The sequence below is a fragment of the Bolinopsis microptera genome, chromosome 1 (genome assembly GCF_026151205.1).
Source record: "Bolinopsis microptera isolate Bmic1 chromosome 1, MBARI_Bmic_1.0, whole genome shotgun sequence".
NCBI classification, from domain to species: Eukaryota; Metazoa; Ctenophora; class Tentaculata; order Lobata; family Bolinopsidae; genus Bolinopsis; species Bolinopsis microptera.
In genome coordinates this window covers 13384068-13404571 of record NC_087072.1, presented here as the reverse complement: position 1 = coordinate 13404571, position 20504 = coordinate 13384068, and the positions used below count along the sequence as shown (strand labels likewise).

Below are 20504 nucleotides of genomic sequence, written 5' to 3'. Positions count from 1 at the left end.
TATTACCTAATAGTAATATTATACATTACATGCATCATATACACAGTCGCGCCGCGCATTCATAGATCACAGGCTATCTATACATCACATCTCCGCAAGCAATCCTCGCGCGCGCCCAACTTTTTCGTTGCATGGTAACGAACGAACACACGACATATTTAAACCCACCTATCTCGTTCTCCAAAATCCACGTTTTTCTGCAAAAACCTCCATTCGTAACCTTTCACTATTGCCTTTTTTCAAAAGGGTGAAAAGGAAAAAATCAGCATTATACCATGTGCATTACCAGTGCTCCAGTATAACTAGTGCCCCGGGGTGGGGGGGGGGAGGGGGGGGGGGGCAATATTTTGGGGTAGTAGGGGCGTAGGGCTGGAAACTTACAACCTTGCTTGCTGAACACAATTACCTTAAAAGTAGCGAAACCAAATATTGCTAAATCTAGAGATATTGACTTTATTGCTGGACTGAAGTCCCTCATTACGCCTACAGTTGAACAGAAACGAAATGACTGAACTTGAATTAATAATGAATCTCTAAGAGACGGATGGACACTGGACAGGCAGATGATATAATAGAAGTTAGAAACCTAATTGATGATACTAACGAAGAGCCAATTTAAGCCAAGAGTACGAATGCCCTTGTGATTTGCGGCTCATGATCGATAAGGCCCACTGTCACTCAGGCGTGTTTTTCGGGGCACATGACCTGAGCTACAAATGGATTAGAAGTTTTACTCAACGTTCAATACTGGTTTAAGATGTCTAACTAACCGTTGAAAAGATGAATGTGAGTCAAGAGTCCAAGTAATTATCAAATATTTATCTCGGCCATTGCCCAGTTCCTGACATTTCAGGGTTTGTGACCCCTATTGCCTATGTCCTAGGTGCTGAAGGATTGTATCAAAACCATACAATAGCATATAAACACCCTACGCGCGTGGGGTGGACTCCTGGGGTGGACTTTTATTCAGCGCGTATTTTGTAGCCTGTTCAACTTGACGTTTTGATTCGTTACTATCTCAATGTCACAGATACACAGAATGTGAGGTGATCATCTTAAAGAGAAACGTCTCAGCTTTCACCTGGTGTAAAGTTTATCTTTGTACTCAAAATATAGCTCGCTCAGTGTGCAATAGAAGTTGACAATACAATAACCACGTCTGCGACCGGTCGTCAGGTACCGGAGTGTTGCACAAAATTGGGTCCCTAAATTAAAATTCTATGACACAGTTACCATGCAGAAATGTCTAGGGAAACATTTGGTGAAAGTTTCAACTCTCTACTATAAAAATAGCGATAGTTATTGAAGATAAACCGTGAGAAACTCCCTCTTGTCGAGATCAACGCTCTAGGAAACTCCCTTCTGTACCACGTGACAACGATTTGAGCGTCACGTGGCCGTCACGTGACAAAAGTGCGCGCATCGGATGGAGCAGTCTCGTGGGAAATCCTGATTGCCTGATTGATCTCGTGGGAAATCCTGATTGCTACGGAAAGGGCTGACAACCACAGTTATTTCCCTTCCTCAATTTTCCAGTTCACTTGCTCAGTGCTGTCAGTTGTTTTTTGTTTGCCCTGCTATATAAACTTCACTCCGTCATAATCCCCTACTCCCCTATCCAATGAACTGTTTCTGTTACAGCTGCCATTCTGTTGACTGGACCCTAACTTAGTCTTATCATTTTCACTTGATAACTTTATCCGTGTGCACTTTCTCGAAACTCAACTTATCTTTGTCAAGACTCAGCTAATCTCAGAACTAAATGTTGCCTTAACAGACTTACTTGTCACTGCACTGGGCCCTCCTTTAAATGCAAATATCATATGAGCAGCTGATCGATTTATTGCTTGAACTGTGCATCCTTTTTAAAAATAAATAAGGTCAATTTTACTATCGTGAAACTTAGTCACTGAAGACAACGCAATCTGGCTGTGCCGGTTCCCCTCTGCCTAGATCACTTAGAATATCCATAGTTAGCAATACTTTTATCGTTTAATGCAGCGATATAGCCAGTTATCAATGCTACATAGTAGATTTTAGCCTGTTCCAATCATCCTTATATCGCGTTAATGGAATTTATGAAATTGCCTACCGTTCAAATCGCTCTCTGTTGTTAGCACCACACTGATTAACTACGATGTTCCAATTTTTTAGAATTATGTCCGACATAATTCTAATTTTTGCTGTTACAGCAGATAGTTATGGTGTAATGGCACGCAGGAATAAGTCATCCCTGTCCTCCAAAAAGCCCATGAAAAGGTATTTGGTAAGCTATGTCTTTTCCAATATCAAATCCAATGTATCACAATCTGTGGACTTTCTACTCAAAAACTAGATTGATTAATTGATAATTCATTGCTGATTGTTCACGCGCCCTGTATGGAAGTATATAAATGGTAATCCGCATACTCCAGGAAGAATTGAAGCAATCTCAAAAGAAAAGAAGGGAATCTGGATCCTTCGTCGGATCGTCAAAGAGCTTAGAGGGGAGCTCTACGCTTCACTGGCCATGCAAAGCAGGGAGAGTGACGGAGGCGGAGGCACTGCTGGCTGCTGGAACGGACATTAACAAGCTGGACAGAACGCAGTTTAACCCTTTCATGGACGCGATCAACTCAGGTAAATCATTCGACCGCCTTAACAATATGGGTTTATTGGTAATAGTAGCAAGAGGTTTTAGTCATGCGTTTGATTACAGCACAGTGTGAAACCCTGAAGCATACGTCGAGCTCTAAACTCTGTTTTGTCTAATAATCAATTATTTGAATATTGAAGGATTAAATTTGGTAACTTGATGATCACACAATTAACAGGACAGGTCGACTGTGCTAGATGGCTGCTGAGGCAAGACGGTTTAAAGCTTCAGACCGAGATATGGTCGTTTTGTAGGGAGAGGGTGCTAGAGTCATTGCTAACAGCTTAACAGAAGGTAAAATCCTGAACTTTTGTTCATTGATTAAAAATCACCATTCAGACATACAATCGTTCAGATGTAAAAATTATTTATTCACTATTTTGGATTACATTTAGTTACAGGACTAACATGCGACATCCGTCGTTGACCTTTGTCTTTAATTCAACAAGGTAGGGAGAGCGATCCATGGCTGTCCCGATAGACCCACTCAGACTCCTGCCGGAAGATACTCCTCCGGTTGATCCAGATGAGACAGTTCTAGCAGATGATCAGTTACAGACTGAAGAACATATCCCGCAGATCAATGCGTCAACATCTGCAAATGAAGGTACTTCAATCTGCTCTTCTTGTATATGTCTTTGTGCCTGCGTCTGTGATTGTACTGAAGTGTACTCTGTGTGTTTGTGTCTGTGTCTGTCTTTGTATCATGTGTGTGTCTCTGATTGTACTGCGTGTGTCTGTAATTGTAATGTAGTGCACTGAAGTGAACTATGTGTGTTTATGTGTGTGTGTCTGTGTGTGTCTGTGTGTGTCTGTGTGTACTGTGTCTGTCTGTGTGTCCGTCTGTGTCTGTGTGTGTCTGTGTTTATGCCTGTGTCTGTGTGTCTATGTCTGTATGTGTTTGTGGGTGTGTGTCTGTGTGTCCTTGTCTGTGTGTAACTGTGTCTGTCTGTGTGTCTGTCTGTGTGTCCGTCTGTGTCTGTGTTTATGCCTGTATGCCTGTATGTCTGTGTCTCTGTGTGTGTGTGTCTATGTCTGTATGTGTTTGTGGGTGTGTGTATCTGTCTGTGTGTGTGTGTGTGTGTGTGTGTGTGTGTGTGTGTGTGTGTGTGTGTGTGTGTGTGTGTGTGTGTGTGTGTGTGTGTTCTTTCATAGAAGTTGTTATTTCCAAGATACGAAGTTCGAAAAGCTAGCATTTAGTAATAGACGAATTTTGCAGCTGATATCAGAATCGACATGATGATGGTACTACACGAGATGCTCATGGAAAAGGTCTCCGTTTGCTTTCCTCCTCCCACGAGCAGTACAAAGTGTGGGTTCAACTTTAATCTGATAGAAGATATCGTATGCGGAACCCAAGCCCGGCCATGTCTGTACATAATAACGAAAGAAACCGGTAAGTTTCTAATCATGTAAATGTTCGGCCGAACGTTTGCATTCATTTTAGACTAGTGACGAAAATCAACAATCGTTTGCCAGTTTGGTTTGCAAAATCGACAAAAAATAGTCCATTCCCCATGGCCATGATATTAGAATTCTGCCCGTTGAAATCGGCCACTCTGATTTTTATCATTGAACTTCACATTGATGACATGTTCATTCTCTACAGGTTATGCTGCGAGGGCGTTTACCTCGATAGATGTTGAAAATGCCCACAGCATTATAAATCATTTGGACCGCCGAGGGGTCCAAAACTCCTCAATCGAAGAGCTTAGTAGACATGCCAGCAACCTACAGAGACTTCAAATTCTCAGGAAACCTCTCTAGGACGGTAATACATTAACTTGTTTAGTTAATAAATTTAATAAGTAGATTTTGAGTGATGATTACTGAATACAGATATCGAGCCTCGAGGTACCATAAAAAGGGTATATAAACTTATCACTTATGCTTATATGCTTATACTATCAATGAATATCAAATCGCCTTCTCTAGTTATCAAACCCAACATAAGTTAAATCTCTGCCTACAAGGACTATTTGATATTTACAACAGACCGAGTGAATGTCTCAATCTTTTCAGGAAGCTTTATACTCCGACATCCACAATTTACTACGCCCCTGAGATCGACAAAGGTCTTTCTGATAGATTGACTTCCAGCCAATTCGATCTATCGAAGCCGAGTGGGAAGAACAAAGAACTGAAACCCCATGGTCGCAACGATGCTCCTCGCGGACAAGGGAGAGTTAGGGCCATCGGTGGTCACAAGACTGGATAATATTTATTTTTTAAGCGTTGAGGTTGTCACGAAAGCGTACTGTAACGGGACTATCAGATTTGAGTGATTTGATTTTGTGATTTGCAGTTCACGTGATTTTATTGTGATTTTAGACTGTAAAAACTATAAAGGTTCAAGTTGAACTATCGTCGCCATGATTATGTATTTTGGAACTGTTCACGTTGAAATTGCTTCGTTAATCAGCAGTCTTCCTTGGTTACTTTCTACTGTGTAATGCAGCTACGATCAACGATACTTAGCTAGTACATTCATAGTAACACTAACTGCACTGAGAAGAGTAAAAAATTTGAGCTTTGACGGAATAACATTTCCTTGTTTTTAGATACGGTTACTACTCTAGTGAGGGGTTCATAGCTGATCATTAAGGTCTTACTCACAATAATTTGTGCTCTGATATTGGCCGTACTGACGGCTGTTGAAAAAGCCACTCCGTCAGATGCGCGCCGCAAGAGTCCACCCCTGTAGACCCCACTACGTACAAAATTTGAAATTTTCCCAAAAACTTCTGATTAAGCTAGTTTGTTTTCAATAACTTTTGCAATATTTACAGTAGACCCTTCAAATTTTCACCAAATGTTACTCCAGACATTTCTGCATGGTAACTGTGTCATAGAATTTTAATTTAGGGACCCAATTTTGTGCAACACTCCGGTACCTGACGACCGGTCGCAGACGTGGTTATTGTATTGTCAACTTCTATTGCACACTGAGCGAGCTATATTTTGAGTACAAAGATAAACTTTACACCAGGTGAAAGCTGAGACGTTTCTCTTTAAGATGATCACCTCACATTCTGTGTATCTGTGACATTGAGATAGTAACGAATCAAAACGTCAAGTTGAACAGGCTACAAAATACGCGCTGAATAAAAGTCCACCCCAGGAGTCCACCCCACGCGCGTAGGGTGATAAAGCCCTATCGATAGCCACAAACCGCATCTTGAAAATTGCAACGTGAAAATTTGCAAAAAAAAGACAAAACGAATTACCAAATTTGTATTGGTGTAGCCAAAATTACCGATTTTTGCTAATATCTCTACAAATAAGCATTTTAGAGCATACAATGATTCATAAGTCTTATATAAATGTGCTCATTGCGAATATTTTTCAATATCGGAGAAGTTTCTACGACCTTTCTAGCTCGAGATATAAAAATAATCCGATAATTCCGGCTGTGATGAGCCAAAAAACAGTTTTTCGTAAATATCTTTAAAACTAGGCACTTGAGACCTTATATTGCTTCATAACTTGTATATAACTAAGGGTATTGCCGTTATTTTAAGCCAATATTCAAGTCTCTAAATCTTTTAGAAGCCGAGATACAAAAATCCCAAATTGGCGCCTGAGGGCAATTTAGAAATTTCGCCCTATAGGACTGGGACTAGCGATACAAAATTGCTACCTAGATGATTTTGGTTTGGAATGACCTAATGCAAGACCCTATGTGGTCAAAAATTGTGGACATTGAAGTGCACACTCAACTCCTCTCTGCTACTAGAGTACTGTGGTGAAATCATTAACTAGGATCACATTTTCTGGCATAAATATGACTGTTTATGTAGAAATTTTGAGCACTGAAAATTTGTTTTCAAATTTTTGAACTAAGTTTGCATTTTGGTGAGAACTTCTGGCACCAGTATGACAGAAGATGCTTAAAGAATAGTATTGATCAAACAAAACGAACATTGTTCAATATAGGAAGAAAAAAATGCTAAAATGGCTACACGCCTCACAAAATGGCCAAAATATGCCTCACAAAATTTGTTTTCAAATTTTTGAACTAAGTTTGCATTTTGGTGAGAAATTCTGGCACCAGTATGACAGAAGATGTTTAAAGAATATTCTTTAAACATCTTCTGTCATACTGGTGCCAGAATTTCTCACCAAAATGCAAACTTAGTTCAAAAATTTGAATTTTTTTTGATGAATACTATTTAGTATTCATCAAAAAAAACGAACATTGTTGAACAATATAGGAAGAAAAAAATAGCTAAAATGGTTACACGCCTCACAAAATGGCCAAAATATGCCTCACAAAATGGCCAAAATTTAAAACTCCTTTTATTGATGTAGACATGTTAGTTTTGATGGTCTAAAGTATTCACAAGCTATTTATCATACAATAACACCCCAGATGGAGTGTTTTTACAGCCGAATGAAGGTTATAAATCATGAAATCAGGGAATATGAACAAAATGGCCATTTTTGGTGTAGGAAATTATGCCCTTTTTATTCAGTTCTAAGAAATTTTACCTATATGGGGGTGTTAACAAGGCATATTTATACCAGCAGCATGCCTGAAACAAGAGCCAAAGGTTTTAGAAAAATAAAATTTTCTCGGTTTCATTTTTTTTTGGCCATTTTGTGAGGCATTTTTTTTGTTTGTGAAATAATTTTTCACAGCTCAGTTTTTTCGTGAGTTTTAGGTTATTACCCCATTCCTTAATAGGTTTTCTAAGAACGTGTGGTGATAGAAATTTAAAAAGTATCTCCATCAAAAAATTATAGAAATTCAGATTTGGCCATTCTGTGAGGCATGTTTTTTTGGAGGAAGATTTTCCGGCCAATTTTTCTCAAAGAAAAAATGGTTATGAGATTAAATCAACCCCCGGGAAGAAATATATGAGTGTCAACTTAGCTTCTTATGAGATAAAAACTGGAATAAAGTGTGTTTTGTGATTATGAGAGACCTTTCTTTTTTTGGCCATTCTGTGAGGCATATACCCGTATCGTGTTAAAATTAATGCCAACAGAATCTAAAATAATGATTCTCTAAGTTAAATAAATTTATGATTTACAGATGCAATAACATAAGTTTTTGTATCGAAACTAATCCCCGGATATTAGTGGATACAACAGCTTATAAACTCTTTTCGTGATCAATGTTTCCCGCAATCAAACAACGAATGAGTTCTTAAAATTTCCAATAAGATAAACTCTTTTCGTATCTCAGTAAACGTAAAGTGGGGAAAGGAGAAGTTCAGTGAGATTGAATGCAACACGGATGAAGCTCCTCTTATCTTCAAATCAGCTTTATACTCTTTAACCGGAGTCGTACCAGAACGAATGAAGGTTATGGTCAAAGGCAAAGCTATCGGGGTTAGTAAATTTCCTTCTTTCTTCTTCATTGATTATTCAAGAATTCCGCTGTTGCCATATATCCGCAATTTTTCTTATATTCTCTAAGAAATTTGAGAGATGCAGTGGAAGCTTTTCACGAAAATAATCAAAATATGAAGTGATCCCAGTAAACGATCTGGGTGTATAACTTGGAGGTGTTAATGGATATCTCCTTATTTCAGTAGAGTCTTTGAGCTTTTCCAGTAAATCATTCATGCGAAAGTAATCATCAACAATGAAACCATCCATCGGAAACATTATTACCATGCATTTTATTCTTGCTCGTGACATTGCTAAGTATAGATGCTGCAAGTCTTTCAACCCTTTTTCAGCAAATCCTTCTTCTGAACAAGCTGTTGGAATCATGTCAATGAAGCGCTCATTCTTACATATTGCATCATCGTGAAATAATTCATGCAATTCTTTACTGAGAATTGACTTTATAAGTTCTTTATCAAAATTTGTCAATAAATGTATGACAGATTTTTACCCATGTATTTAATGCCCAGGTTTCTGAAAAGGGACAAAATCATTGTATATTAAATTTGATTCTAGGTAAGTTTGCTCAATGATTTGATCTCGAATTATTGATAAGGTATTTGATAAATCATAGGTGTTTCTCAAGTTCTTTGATAAATGCACTAACTGTGAAGAAGATAGCTCGTCGTTGAAAAATCTTGCTAAAATTTTGGAGGGTTCTGAAACAGGTTGTGCATCGATGCAAAATCCACTTTGTATCGTATAACATACCACCCAAACATAATGGGATCTTGAAAACTCAAACACTGTTTTGATAAATCCAAAGTCATTTTCTATCACTCCTGGATTACTACGTATGATTCCTTGCATGTCTTCAAAAAACAAGTTAACTCCATTTAATAAACCAAGTAAGGCCCCCAGCGATTTAGTAGAACGGAGATTAAAATTAATATCATAATCAATGCCACTACGTTTGATTATGACAACTTGATTATCAAGGAAATGACTTGTAATCTCACGATAGATCGTGAACGGATTACAGGCCTCACTTAGAACTACTGACACGTGCTTTATTCCAGCTTTTTCTAGTGTTGTCTGATAGTAATCTAGAGATATTTTGGTAGTTAAAAAGTTAAATAGGTTTCGCAGATTGAGACAACTTTGTTGAGTTCACTGGACAACACTAGGTGTAGTATCTTAGCCATCAGTACAACAGTTTTGCCCGCTCCAGCTGGTCCGTTGATCCATAAAAACTTCTCAGTCGAATTCATCAAATCATACTACTGCTTGGTCAAGTTATCCACTCCTAAAAAGTCCTTGAATAGAGATGGTGTGTGAACAACTTCACGGTTATTACCCCTGAAAGTGAATCTTCCAGAGCGCAATTGCTCGTCAATCTTCGAGATGCACCTACCAAGACTACACTTGGCTTTATCACAACCATTCTTCTCTGTGCACCAAATAGCTAATAATAAGTTCCTAGTAATATCATGCTGGGTACAGAACTCTGGACGCAATGGTTCATCCAAAACTAGATCACTTACGTTGCCTTGCCACCAATTACTAATATCACCGACATCTGAAACTGGTTTTTAAATTTTTTTTATTAATTAGGGTAGGCAGTAAACTGCAGAATGGTTAAACATCTGAAGGATCGTTTAGTAAGTGCCACCATCTTATTCTCTGCTCAAGTGATTTCTTGAATGTGTTTGCCAATGCTCGCGACTGTTTGTTAAGCCCAGGATCTGATTGTTCGCCGATGTGACCCATATTCTTAACTTCAATTATTACAAAGGAGTTTGGTGCTATCACTACAAAATCACACTCGCCTTCCCTATCGGCCGCCGCCTTTTTACACCGAACACACTTTCGTTTATCATGAGACGAATCTCCCAAATGGTATTGAAAATGTAAATACTCAAAACTATGGAGAACTATAAAACTCCACACAGTTTCTCTAATGCTCTATACACCATTAACCTCCGCCTCATAGTTAACCTGTTGTTTTCTGTCCTTTTCAAAGCTGCATCCCGCCTGATCTTCATTTGGGTAAACATCAAAATAGGTTTGTTCAGGAGCTCTGGGTAACATGATGGGACTGTCATTTTTAGCTGAACAGTAGGATTCAAATATTTCTTTTCCATTCTGTAGATACCTGTCGTATTGCGTTCCATTCTTTGCCATGGCACTACTTCTGTATTGATAATGAGCCGTGATTTGAAGTTATGGTTTTATTTATCAATGATGATTGATGATATTAAAGAACTGAACAATTTAATTAAACATTGTTTTGACCGAAAATCCAATAAACCTCCATAAATATTTGTTTTCACTACGATGGGATGGTGGGCTCGCTCAGCAATAACTCGACGAATGCAGTAGCAGCAAAATTAGATGTCATTTTAGTAGAGATTTGATCGTTTAATTAATACCTCATTCGTTTAAAAGTAGGACGCTAGATAATTTAACAGGTTTTAAGTTCGATTTATCACAGCCAATGTGTCTATGAGCAATAGCAATAGCAGCAAAATATCAACACTGCACATAGAGCAACAAAAGGTTCAAAGACGTACACACATCGTATACGAACTGCGGAGTAATAGACTATGATCGAATTATCGAATGACTACACTACGCATTTATGATGAATATTATGCAGTGTATAAATGGCACAGTGCCATGATGCTATATTATAGTGGAAATTCCACTATAATATAAAGCACGGTATACTTTGCTACATGAAACTGGTACACGCCGACAATTTTAAGGGATGTTATCTTACTTTTCCATATGCCCCCAGGCCACAAGCTCTTTACTTGACTTTTAAATTGCCGTCGTATTGAATCGAGTGACTGTTCATCTCGAGGGACATTTCTCTCCTGTAAGGTGAATTACTGTGGTCAGCCTTGGTCTAATATAATGCCACCCTTGCCTCGGCCAAAAACTCTTAGCCTAGGTTAAGGTAGTGTGTACCAGACTTAATCGCCCAAAACTTCGCTACACGAGTGCAGCTCCTCATTTAACCCTCAATCATGGTTGTCCCGATCATTCGGCTGAGTGGACCGAGCCGTGGGGGCTGGCATAGACCCAACGGAGTCCTTATCTCACCCCAGGATTAGCGGCATAGGGCGGGGCTCGAACTGCCAACCTTACGATTGCCAGTCGTAAGGTTGGCAGTTCGATCTGCCATTACACCACTAATCCCTTATTCAATATGAAACTTATGAATCATATTCTCGTTTGTAGCAAAAGCAAAAGCAATTCACTGGATATCAAGTTACAAAACAACTGAATATGTACAAAACTATATTGAGTCATATGAAAAGAGTAACCGAATGAATACCCTTAATTCACATCTTTAATATTATAATGTCCCGTAGAGACATGTTGAGTAGGACAAGCAAGCAACCCCCCTTCCCCGGCCCCCCTCCCCCCCCCCCCCCCCCCCCCCCCCCCCAACACTTAATAACATGTAACTGGTGCAGGACGACACCTGGACTGGGATAAAGAATCTAAAGAACAACATAACCATGATGATGATGGGAAGCGCCAGTGAACTGCCTCCAGAACCAGCAGAGAAGACCCAGTTTATTGAGGACATGTCAGAGAGCCAAGTTAATCAGGCTGTAAGTGTATTATTACCTAATATGGGCATCACGTGTCACTTGTCAGTGTATCAAGTGTTGTGTTATTTCTTCTATCGCTACTTTTAGTATTTCCAAACTTCTTTCTAGCTCGTATTTGGAAATTTTCTAATCAAGAAAAGTTTTTTTTAGTAATCAGATTAACAAAAATTAATTAATTAATCAATTAATAAATAATTGCAGTCAGACTACCCACCTGGATTACACAATCTTGGGAATACTTGCTACATGGCAGCTACTCTACAGTGTCTTAAAACAGTCCCTGAACTTACAGAAAAACTCAAACAATCTTCAGGTAAATAATTGAGATACTTTTGTTAAAGTTGATCTATACCACTAGAATTTATTTTGCGGTATATTTTGTTTTTTGGTGACAAGGTGTAGTAACATAAATAAAGGAACTATTATCGTTTCTGCTGTTCCTGTTGGATACCCATTTCTGAAACAAACAAACAAACAGAACATTATCGTTTGATTCAAACAAACACAGCTATTACAACCCCTTTTCTTAACAGGTCAGTTCACGAGGCAGTCCATGGTTGGTAGTGAAGGTATCTGTGCGGCTATGAAGCAGCTCTACACAGAAATGGACAAAACATCCGAGTCTGTCACCCCTCTGGTCATGTTGAAAGTGTTGCACATGACATTTCCTAGATTTGCTGAACGAGGGGAAGGGGGTGTGTTCCAACAGCAGGTTATTACTGGCTTGCTACTGACATGCTACTGGCTTGTTACTGGCTTGTTACTGGCTTGTTACTGGCATGCTACTGGCATGCTACTGGCTTGTAACTGGCATGCTACTGGCTTGTACTGGCTTGTTACTGGCTTGTTACTGGCATGCTACTGGCTTGTTACTGGCTTGTTACTGGCATGCTACTGGCATGTTACTGGCATGTTACTGGCATGTTACTGGCATGTTACTGGCTTGTTAATGTAATCTTCAATTTTATTGCGATCAATACGCTCTTTTAAATATTACAGCACAATGTATTCACAATGGCCTACTATACAACATATGCTGTACTTAATAAAGATTGTACGACAGCTGACCTGCTGCGCTTACAGGATGCAAACGAATGCTGGACGGAGATAATGAGGATGATGTCGGAGTACTTGCCAGGTGAAGGGAGCACTAACACTGAAACTGTCCGGAAATCCTACATAGAACAATATTTTGGGGGCGAGAATGTTACAACGATGAAGTGCAGTGAAACGGAGGCAGAACCAGAGACGAAGTCAATAGAGAAGTGGACCCAGCTCCGATGTCATATCAACACTGATGTCAGATACATGCAAGTCGGTTTAACCATGGTGAGTTATTAAGAAATACTTTTCGCCAATCCAACATAATTCATAAGATTACGGGAGGGTCGGTTTTTCAAGATACGAGGGGAAACGTGTGCAGACCACTCCCAATGAGAGGATGGGATGTTTTCTCAAGATCTGTGGCACATTTGTGGCTCGTTCCCATTTCTTGCCTCATCTATTATATCTGGCCGTTTTAGAGTGGTCCTGTATATGTGTTTAGTATATTATGGTTACAGTAGTTGCTGTGAAGGTAAACCATAAATATTAGATCGTAAGTAAATCAAGATGGGGACCGTGCCACAAAAGACAAGAATGAATCCTCTGGTCCTCTGAATGAGAGGTTCTACTTTGTGTCATTTTGGAAGCGGCGACAAGTTATCTTTAGACTTGTTCGCGCTGGCACCGCCATTTACGTACGTACGTACGTACTTAAATTTAATGGCGTAATTACGCGCGCGCGCGAATTACGCTTTTCTCGATAAAACTCTCCAAGATCCTAAAATCTGCCTGCTTGTACGTGTAGCTAGCAAGCATGATGAAATCGATCACCTCAGGTGATTCACCTGACAATTGACATTGACTCAGAATTTTAAAGTTGGAAGCAGTTGATGAAAAAATAATGAAATCGATAATAGCAAGACAGTACACCTCGATTATTTCCGGTTTTAGTCACCGGATTAAGCTGTGGTTGTTATATTTTGAATAGTGCATTAGGTGAATATAACATAAGATGGTAAACCAGCATTGGGTCATCATTATGATGCTGGTGCTTTACAGAACTATATTGAAACTTTTTCCAAATAAAAAGCATAGCATCGAAAACTACCTAATCTATAAAAGAGTTGAATAATTATTATAAAGGCATCCTGTCAAACGGGAGTCCGACGTAGAGTTTGGGTGAATTAGAAGTTAAGACTTAAGTTATCAGTAAATTTGAGGACAGGTTTTGGTTAATCCAAAATCCTGTGTTTCGGGATACCTAAATAAGATATCCACACTTGCAATTAACATGATTGGTGGCAACTTAGCGTTTGCGGTCTCACAATATGAATATTCCATTTTTCAGGGTTTGAAAGAAAACATAGAAAAAACTTCAGCTACATTGGAAAGAAACGCTGTTTATGTTAAAACTGTGAGTTAACTGAATTATTTACTGTTTGTGACGCGCTCTTTAATTACTGATGCTAATTTGTTTTATATATATTTTTAAAATAATTTAAACGTTTTACTTGAGCAGTCTCGGCCACCAAAATACTAGGATATAATCTGGCTAATTATCGGCCTCTTACCATGCCAAGGGAGTGGTATTGTTTTTTGTCTAGACTAGATATAATTGTAACTTGAGTTTAATTTTAATTGGTAATACTATAACTAAGAATATTAGCTGCCATTTTGTTCTGTTGAAATAGCCGTATTAGGGGTCGTTCACATATTACGTAATCAGCCGAGGGGGAGGGGGGGTTCCAAATGCTTACGGTTGATTACGGGGGGGGGGGGGGGGTTTCGGTCGTTGATTACGTAATCAAAATTTTCTTTTTTACCCTCTAGAATAATAACAATTTGATATTTTAATTCAAATTCCACTCAATTTCACTCTGATAGTGATAAAATTCAGAAATTGATCGAATATCCGGCTATAATAGTAAGTAGTTTAGAAGGTGCTTGGCCGGATATCATAACAATGATTTCGGCTCATCATGATAGCATGATCAGGGTAGCATGAAACGTAGAGAAAAGTGTTTTCTAGGAAAAAAGGTTAAGGAGGGGGGTCAGGCCATGATTACGTTATATTGCTGTCAGGAGGGGGGGGGGGTTGGGTCTTGATTACGGTTGATTACGGAAGGGGGGAGGGGGGTTAAAATTGCTAAAATATTGATTACGTAAATTTATGTGAACGACCCCTTAGTATGTTTTGGTATTGAGTTTAAAGATATCTCCCTGGACAGTGTTAGTTATACTGCCGTTTTGAATTTATTATTAAGAAACAACCTAATGTTCGATATTAATTATGATGTCGTTTTCCAATATATGACATGTCGCAATTACATCATCTCTTGTAGTATCAACTCTGATCTTTAACACAGCTTTTATTTTTCAGTCGAATGTGAACCGGTTACCCTCCTATTTGACCATTAATTTCATACGATTTTTCTACAAAGAAAAGGAGAACATAAACGCTAAAGTGTTAAAGGTACTACCTCTTTGTGTGATCTCCACGTGACAGCGAGCTTCAAAGAAAATTGGCTTCTTTGATCATAACCACTTAACATCAAAGCGGAATTGAGTTATGACATTATGCGGCTCAAATACATATTTAATAATATATGCGCTGTGATGCCTTTTAATCTTGCCAGCTCAATTATTGCATGTGGAAGCAAGCAAGTCACGTGCTGCACGGCAAATAGTAAACAGGCTGCTGACTTCTACTTTCAGGATATAAAGTTTCCGATGGAGTACGATGCTTTTGAGTTGTGTACCCCGGAGTTGCAGACCAAGATAACGCCCGCTAGAGACAGATTTGAGGCACTGAGAATGAAAAAAATTGAAATAGAATTGGTAAGTCACCAAATAAATTGGATAATTGATATGCTATGGCCGTGAGTTTTCGAAACAAGGCTTTAGCCTTATAACTACCGCTTTATGGTGAGTTTCTCGTGGTATCTGCTTTTGACAGGTTCCCATGGTTATTATACGTTATGATATTTACCGCATGTCTTCAAGTCGTTTAAGTGACGTCACAATCTAGGAGTAAATGTTTTCGTAAATATTACTGATTCTGATAACTAAGAGGTACTTCTGACCAAAGAGGGGGCAGGGCTGGGGCCAACTTGGTTTTTGTCTATTTCTCCCCCAAAAATCGCCAAATTGATATAGACTATAGAGACAGGTTGACAAAACCTATTATTGAGTAAAACTTACACAGCGGGTCCCTAGTATTTGATATAGATTTACCTCATTCGAAAAATTGTATACTATATCAGTTTATTCGCATTATACAGCTGAACAACTTATAGATGCGATCATAAAACGTGTAGTCAGGGGGGGGGGTCCACGTTAAAAAAGTTAAATTCTAAGATCGAGATTTTGGAATTTAACATTAATTACTTTAACTTTTTTAACTTTTTTAACATAAATTAAAAATCAGATTTTGGCTGACTAATCGGTTCAAATTTTAACATAATTACCCAAATTAAACTCAATTATGAGTGTTGACCTTTAGTACTAGTAGTACCTCGCTCTTGCAATTGTTTTCTGTAGTTGTAACTGATTTGATAACTCTACAAAAAAAACACCTTGTATCTATATATACACACAATTGTATAATTTACTAATATAATCATTCATATAATACGAAAAAAGAATATGGCTTGGCGGTGTAAGTGCGGAAGGGTTATGGAAAGTCTCACATACGACAGATGTTTACGTTGCAATTTAGCGAAGGCATCAGGAGAGTCGCTCATTCGATTGAAGGGTTCCTGTAGCTGTAATCCCTGTACCCGAACCATCTACTGAGGACACATCATCAGGTATTGATACTCCGGAGCTTCCTCCAGCTGTAATCCCTGTACCCGAACCATCTACTGAGGACGTATCAGTTGTTGTCAACACTTCAAAAAGGGCTGCTGATTCATCAAAACCTAGAACTCAATATGATTCTGAAGACGAATCATCTGCTGATGTTATCACTACTGCGATAATAACAAGCAACTCATTCAAGAGGAGAGCTGTCCCTACTTTTAGGATTCCAAAGATTAAGAAACTGACGGTGCAAAGCAAATTGACGATTATGGATAAATCTTCATCGACGGGTCTGAAGAAGAAGGAGCATTTGCGGACTAACACTGATAATTTAACCACGAGAACTCCCACAGTAGACAATTCTAAATTCACAATTGGACGACCAATTGATGTTGATAAGATAAACAGCAGCAAGAAAGTGTTAAATTCAAAGAAGGAAACAGCACTTAACAAGTTGTCTACACGACTCATTGAAGGTGGAACTGCAATCAAGAATGAGAATCAGCAGGGAAATCGGGACAAATTGAACTCTAGAAATACTCCTCCAACAAGTTCTCTGAGTACAATTAGACTGCCAGTACACGATGGAAAAGGTGATAAGCCTGTGATTGCGAAGAAAGAGACTGTTTTAAACAAACTTTCTACAAGATTCGCCACAGAAGATGGCACTTCCACGCCGAAAAACAAACTTTTTAAGGAGAAATCCGGAAGAAAGGCGCTCGATGCCGAAACGATTAAAGATAGATGCACGGTCAGGACGAATTTTGAAATTGAATTGTGGAAGTGTAACGACATGGTACCTGGCCAGATTATCAAGGCCAAAGCAATTCAACGGGTTTTATTCAGACTTGGGTGTTCTTTAGAGGAAGCTTGCCTACAGAATATATACAATATTTTCGGAGGAAAAAAATCCAGGTGTCCTACGTTATCAATTGTGCGATCCATGGAGCGGGTATTAAGACTAAAATCTAAGAAAAGACCTCGTCGGATCACGGATGATGAGTATTTTACCTACCCCGGAATGTCAGAATGGAACAAAGAGTACAGATGATGTGGTGCAGAATACTGTGCATCAGCCATGCCCAATAGCTAGAGTGAAACCAATCTTGTCATCGGAAACTATTCAATCTATTCCAAAAATACAAGGAAAGCTGTCTACTAATTATGTCCATTCAAATGTGACAGGGAAGCATTCTTTTGCCTTTATTTCCCACATTGCGGTAATGCTAGAGATAACTAGATCACTAGGTCCAAGCAATTTGAAAAGTTGTGACGATGAGGAACTTGTGCATAGATCGTTGAATGAAATAAAAAATAATCAGGATTCAAAAAAATATCTAAATGTAATTGATAGCGCGGAAGATATTGAAAATGAAGTCCCTGAAGTCTTAAAGCAGGTAAAGAACCTATTGGGGTGTGTGAAAGTGAAACAACCAGATCGAAGTTCTGTTTCAAAACATAGATGCTCTCATAATCTAAAGAGCCATTTAGCCAGTTATATAATATAATAACATCTATAAACAAAAGAGCACCTAAAGAGGCTCAGCAAAGTGCTGGCCTATTTACGCTTACGAAGACTCATTCGTTCAATATGTCTCAAAGTAAATAAACTCCTCCATCCTACTCTATCTCTTGCTAAGTTCACTAAGTTGGTAAAATCATCTTCATTTTTTAAATAAATTTGTCTCTTAAATAGGTCCTTTTCACAATAATATCATACAAATTAGTCCTGTGTCTACCCACTCGTCCCTTTAGTGTTTGACATCCTAGTGTAGCAAATAACAGAGACTGGTAGGCAGGTGTGTCGTTGTCACTGCGTAGAACATGACCTAGCATTGTCCACCGTGCCTTTTCCACTCTCTCGGAAAGGGGCCTGGTCTGGGTACGAGCGTAGAGGGCCTTGTTAGATATTGAGCTAGGCCAATATGTGTGTAGGATGCGCTTGAGGTGCTTCCTCTGAAGAACATCTACAGACTCTAGAACATGCTGAGGTACGGCCCAGCAGTAGCAGTTGTACAGGAGCACTGATACTACTAGTGAGTCGTAGAGTTTGATCTTTCTCTTCTCAGTTATCTGACTCCTCTCTGATCCCTGGCACCACAGCTTGTCAAATGACCAGAAGGCAGAGTTAGCTTTATTTATTTTATTAGTAACATCCTGCTCTGATCCAAGCTTAGTACCAAGAAGCGTCTCGTTTCTCCACTCCTCTTTTCCTCTTAGTTCATTATCCCACTCGTCACAGGCACCAACTTCTTCTAAATACACTCTGGTAAACTTTGTCTTTGTGTCATTGACAAAGAGACTCCATTCACTGAGAATATTCTTGGAGATCTGAAAGATATCCTGTAACTCCTCCATATCTTCACCTATCTCCTCTACATCGTCTGAATAGCCGGACTCAAGAGGCATGTGGTTATCGGCTATCGGAGGGTTGGGTCTTGAGGGGAGGACTGCTCTTATGTGCACTACAGCTCCAGCTAGATTGAGGGTAAACAATTTACCAGCTGTGCTGTCTCCTTGGGAGGCTCCTATGTTGAAAGAGAACATCTCTGAGTCAGTAGAACACACTCTGACTACTAGAGTGGTGTTAGCCATGAGGTATTGTACAAGCCTCAGGTCGTCTCTGGAGCATCCTGCAGCTTCTAGTAGTCTGATTGTTGTACCTCTGCGGATGGTATTGAAGGCAGCTGACATGTCGATACTCACTTTGTTCCATTCAAACTCCTTCTTCATTACTACAGATATGAGCATGCTCTGTGCCCAAACTAGGTCGGCACAGCTCCTGCCAGCTTTGTAGGCAGCTTGGAACGGTCCGGTGAAGTTGTCCACAGCTCTCTCTATTCTGTTTAGCACTATCAGTGACAGGATCTTTCTAGAAACATTCAGCAGGGTCAATTGCAATGGTCGTATCGACTTAACTGGGCCACGAGTTTTACCAGGCTTAGCCAGTGGTGTGAGGATGCCTGCTCCTATTGCTTCAATGTGAATGTTTTTCTCGAAAGACTCGTTGAACACATTAGCCAGCTCTTCATGAAGGAGGGGGTTGTTCAGGGCTTTCATGACCTCGCCAGGAACTTTATCAATACCCACTGCTTTACCAGAATTGAGTTTACTGATGGCTCTCTCTATCTCTGCAACGGTGATGGGACTGTTAAGGCTAGATGGGGGGTCAAGGAAGGCAGGAAGGGTAGGCTCATCAGCGTCGTTGAACTCAGCTTCAAAGTACTCCTTAATAATCCTCGCTTTCTCCTCATCATTACCTGCGATATTCCCAGCAGGGTTGTGGACGGTTAGAGCTGGTCTAACATATCCTTTGGCGAGTATCTTAGATGCTCCAAAGTATCTCCGGGCGTCGTCTGTGTTGTTTACCTCTTCGACGAGTGTGTCAGCACTGCGGTTGTTGATATCTCTGAGTCTCTTTGTAATCTTACGTCTCAGCTGGTTGATGTTGGTCTTGACATGCTTCCTGTTGGTCGGGAATTTGTTCTGCATATTCGCAATCATCAGCTGCTTGCGTTCAAGTGACAGTTCAGCGATCTCAGGATCAGTACTGAAGGATTTGTGCTTTTTTTAGCCAGTTGTTTGGCCATAAGAGGTAGCCTCCCTAGTCTTGGGACATCAGGAATGTCCGAGGAAGAGATTATTGAGGAACATCTATTTTCATTACTGAATAATGATGTATGTCGTGATATAATGAAGATTCCTCAACCGTGTGATGTTAATCGTATTACAAGTGAAGTTCTAAAATATATGAACGACGATAAGGACTCGGCTGCACTATAGTGAAAATTATTTTAATGATAGACTTTTATATTCAGGTTAAATGATATAAGTAACTTCAAATTAGAACCTCAAGTTCTTTTATTTACGTTGTTACAGTAACACCTGTAAAATTTTTACTTCATTGACACTGTTTTTTAATTTTGTAATATAATATATTGACAAATTGTTTGAGCGATAACTTTTACATTGAAACATCATTAGAATTTTATTCAGTTATTAATTCATTACGATTAGTATCACTAGATTTAATGATATAGATTATCATAGCCCTATTTTCA

General features: G+C 39.2%; 2 protein-coding genes across 5 annotated transcripts in view; both read left to right on the top strand.

Moving 5' to 3' along the window:
* The window catches only part of LOC134812829 (ubiquitin carboxyl-terminal hydrolase 14-like), a 124820-nt gene that overhangs the window by 100853 nt on the left and 3463 nt on the right, over nucleotides 1–20504 (top strand). For all 3 annotated transcript variants that reach the window (XM_063820408.1, XM_063820421.1, XM_063820413.1), the window contains exons 3-10: nucleotides 7827–7972; nucleotides 11458–11598; nucleotides 11800–11911; nucleotides 12132–12310; nucleotides 12682–12927; nucleotides 13991–14056; nucleotides 15023–15115; nucleotides 15358–15480. In XM_063820408.1, coding sequence (XP_063676478.1) covers nucleotides 7827–7972; nucleotides 11458–11598; nucleotides 11800–11911; nucleotides 12132–12310; nucleotides 12682–12927; nucleotides 13991–14056; nucleotides 15023–15115; nucleotides 15358–15480 — 1106 coding nt within the window. The remainder of the gene's footprint in view (nucleotides 1–7826; nucleotides 7973–11457; nucleotides 11599–11799; nucleotides 11912–12131; nucleotides 12311–12681; nucleotides 12928–13990; nucleotides 14057–15022; nucleotides 15116–15357; nucleotides 15481–20504) is intronic.
* Nucleotides 1479–5053, top strand: LOC134812864 (uncharacterized). 2 transcript variants are annotated; one of them, XM_063820461.1, is made up of 7 exons: nucleotides 1479–2259; nucleotides 2415–2619; nucleotides 2814–2929; nucleotides 3085–3242; nucleotides 3855–4031; nucleotides 4245–4406; nucleotides 4658–5053. In XM_063820461.1, exons 4-6 carry the CDS (start codon nucleotides 3101–3103, stop codon nucleotides 4400–4402), a joined length of 477 nt encoding a protein of 158 aa, XP_063676531.1. In that variant the 5' UTR covers nucleotides 1479–2259; nucleotides 2415–2619; nucleotides 2814–2929; nucleotides 3085–3100; the 3' UTR covers nucleotides 4403–4406; nucleotides 4658–5053. The 2 variants fall into 2 exon arrangements, with proteins under 2 accessions (XP_063676531.1, XP_063676524.1); XM_063820454.1 differs by having other exon boundaries at nucleotides 1479–2619.

Bases quoted from the DNA above. Each gene is read 5' to 3' on its own strand.
- LOC134812864 (XM_063820461.1), top strand. From the start codon at position 3,101: ATGGCTGTCCCGATAGACCCACTCAGACTCCTGCCGGAAGATACTCCT. The intron at 3,243-3,854 runs GTACTTCAATCT...CGAATTTTGCAG, and splicing joins GTCAACATCTGCAAATGAAG to CTGATATCAGAATCGACATG. The intron at 4,032-4,244 runs GTAAGTTTCTAA...CATTCTCTACAG, and splicing joins CATAATAACGAAAGAAACCG to GTTATGCTGCGAGGGCGTTT.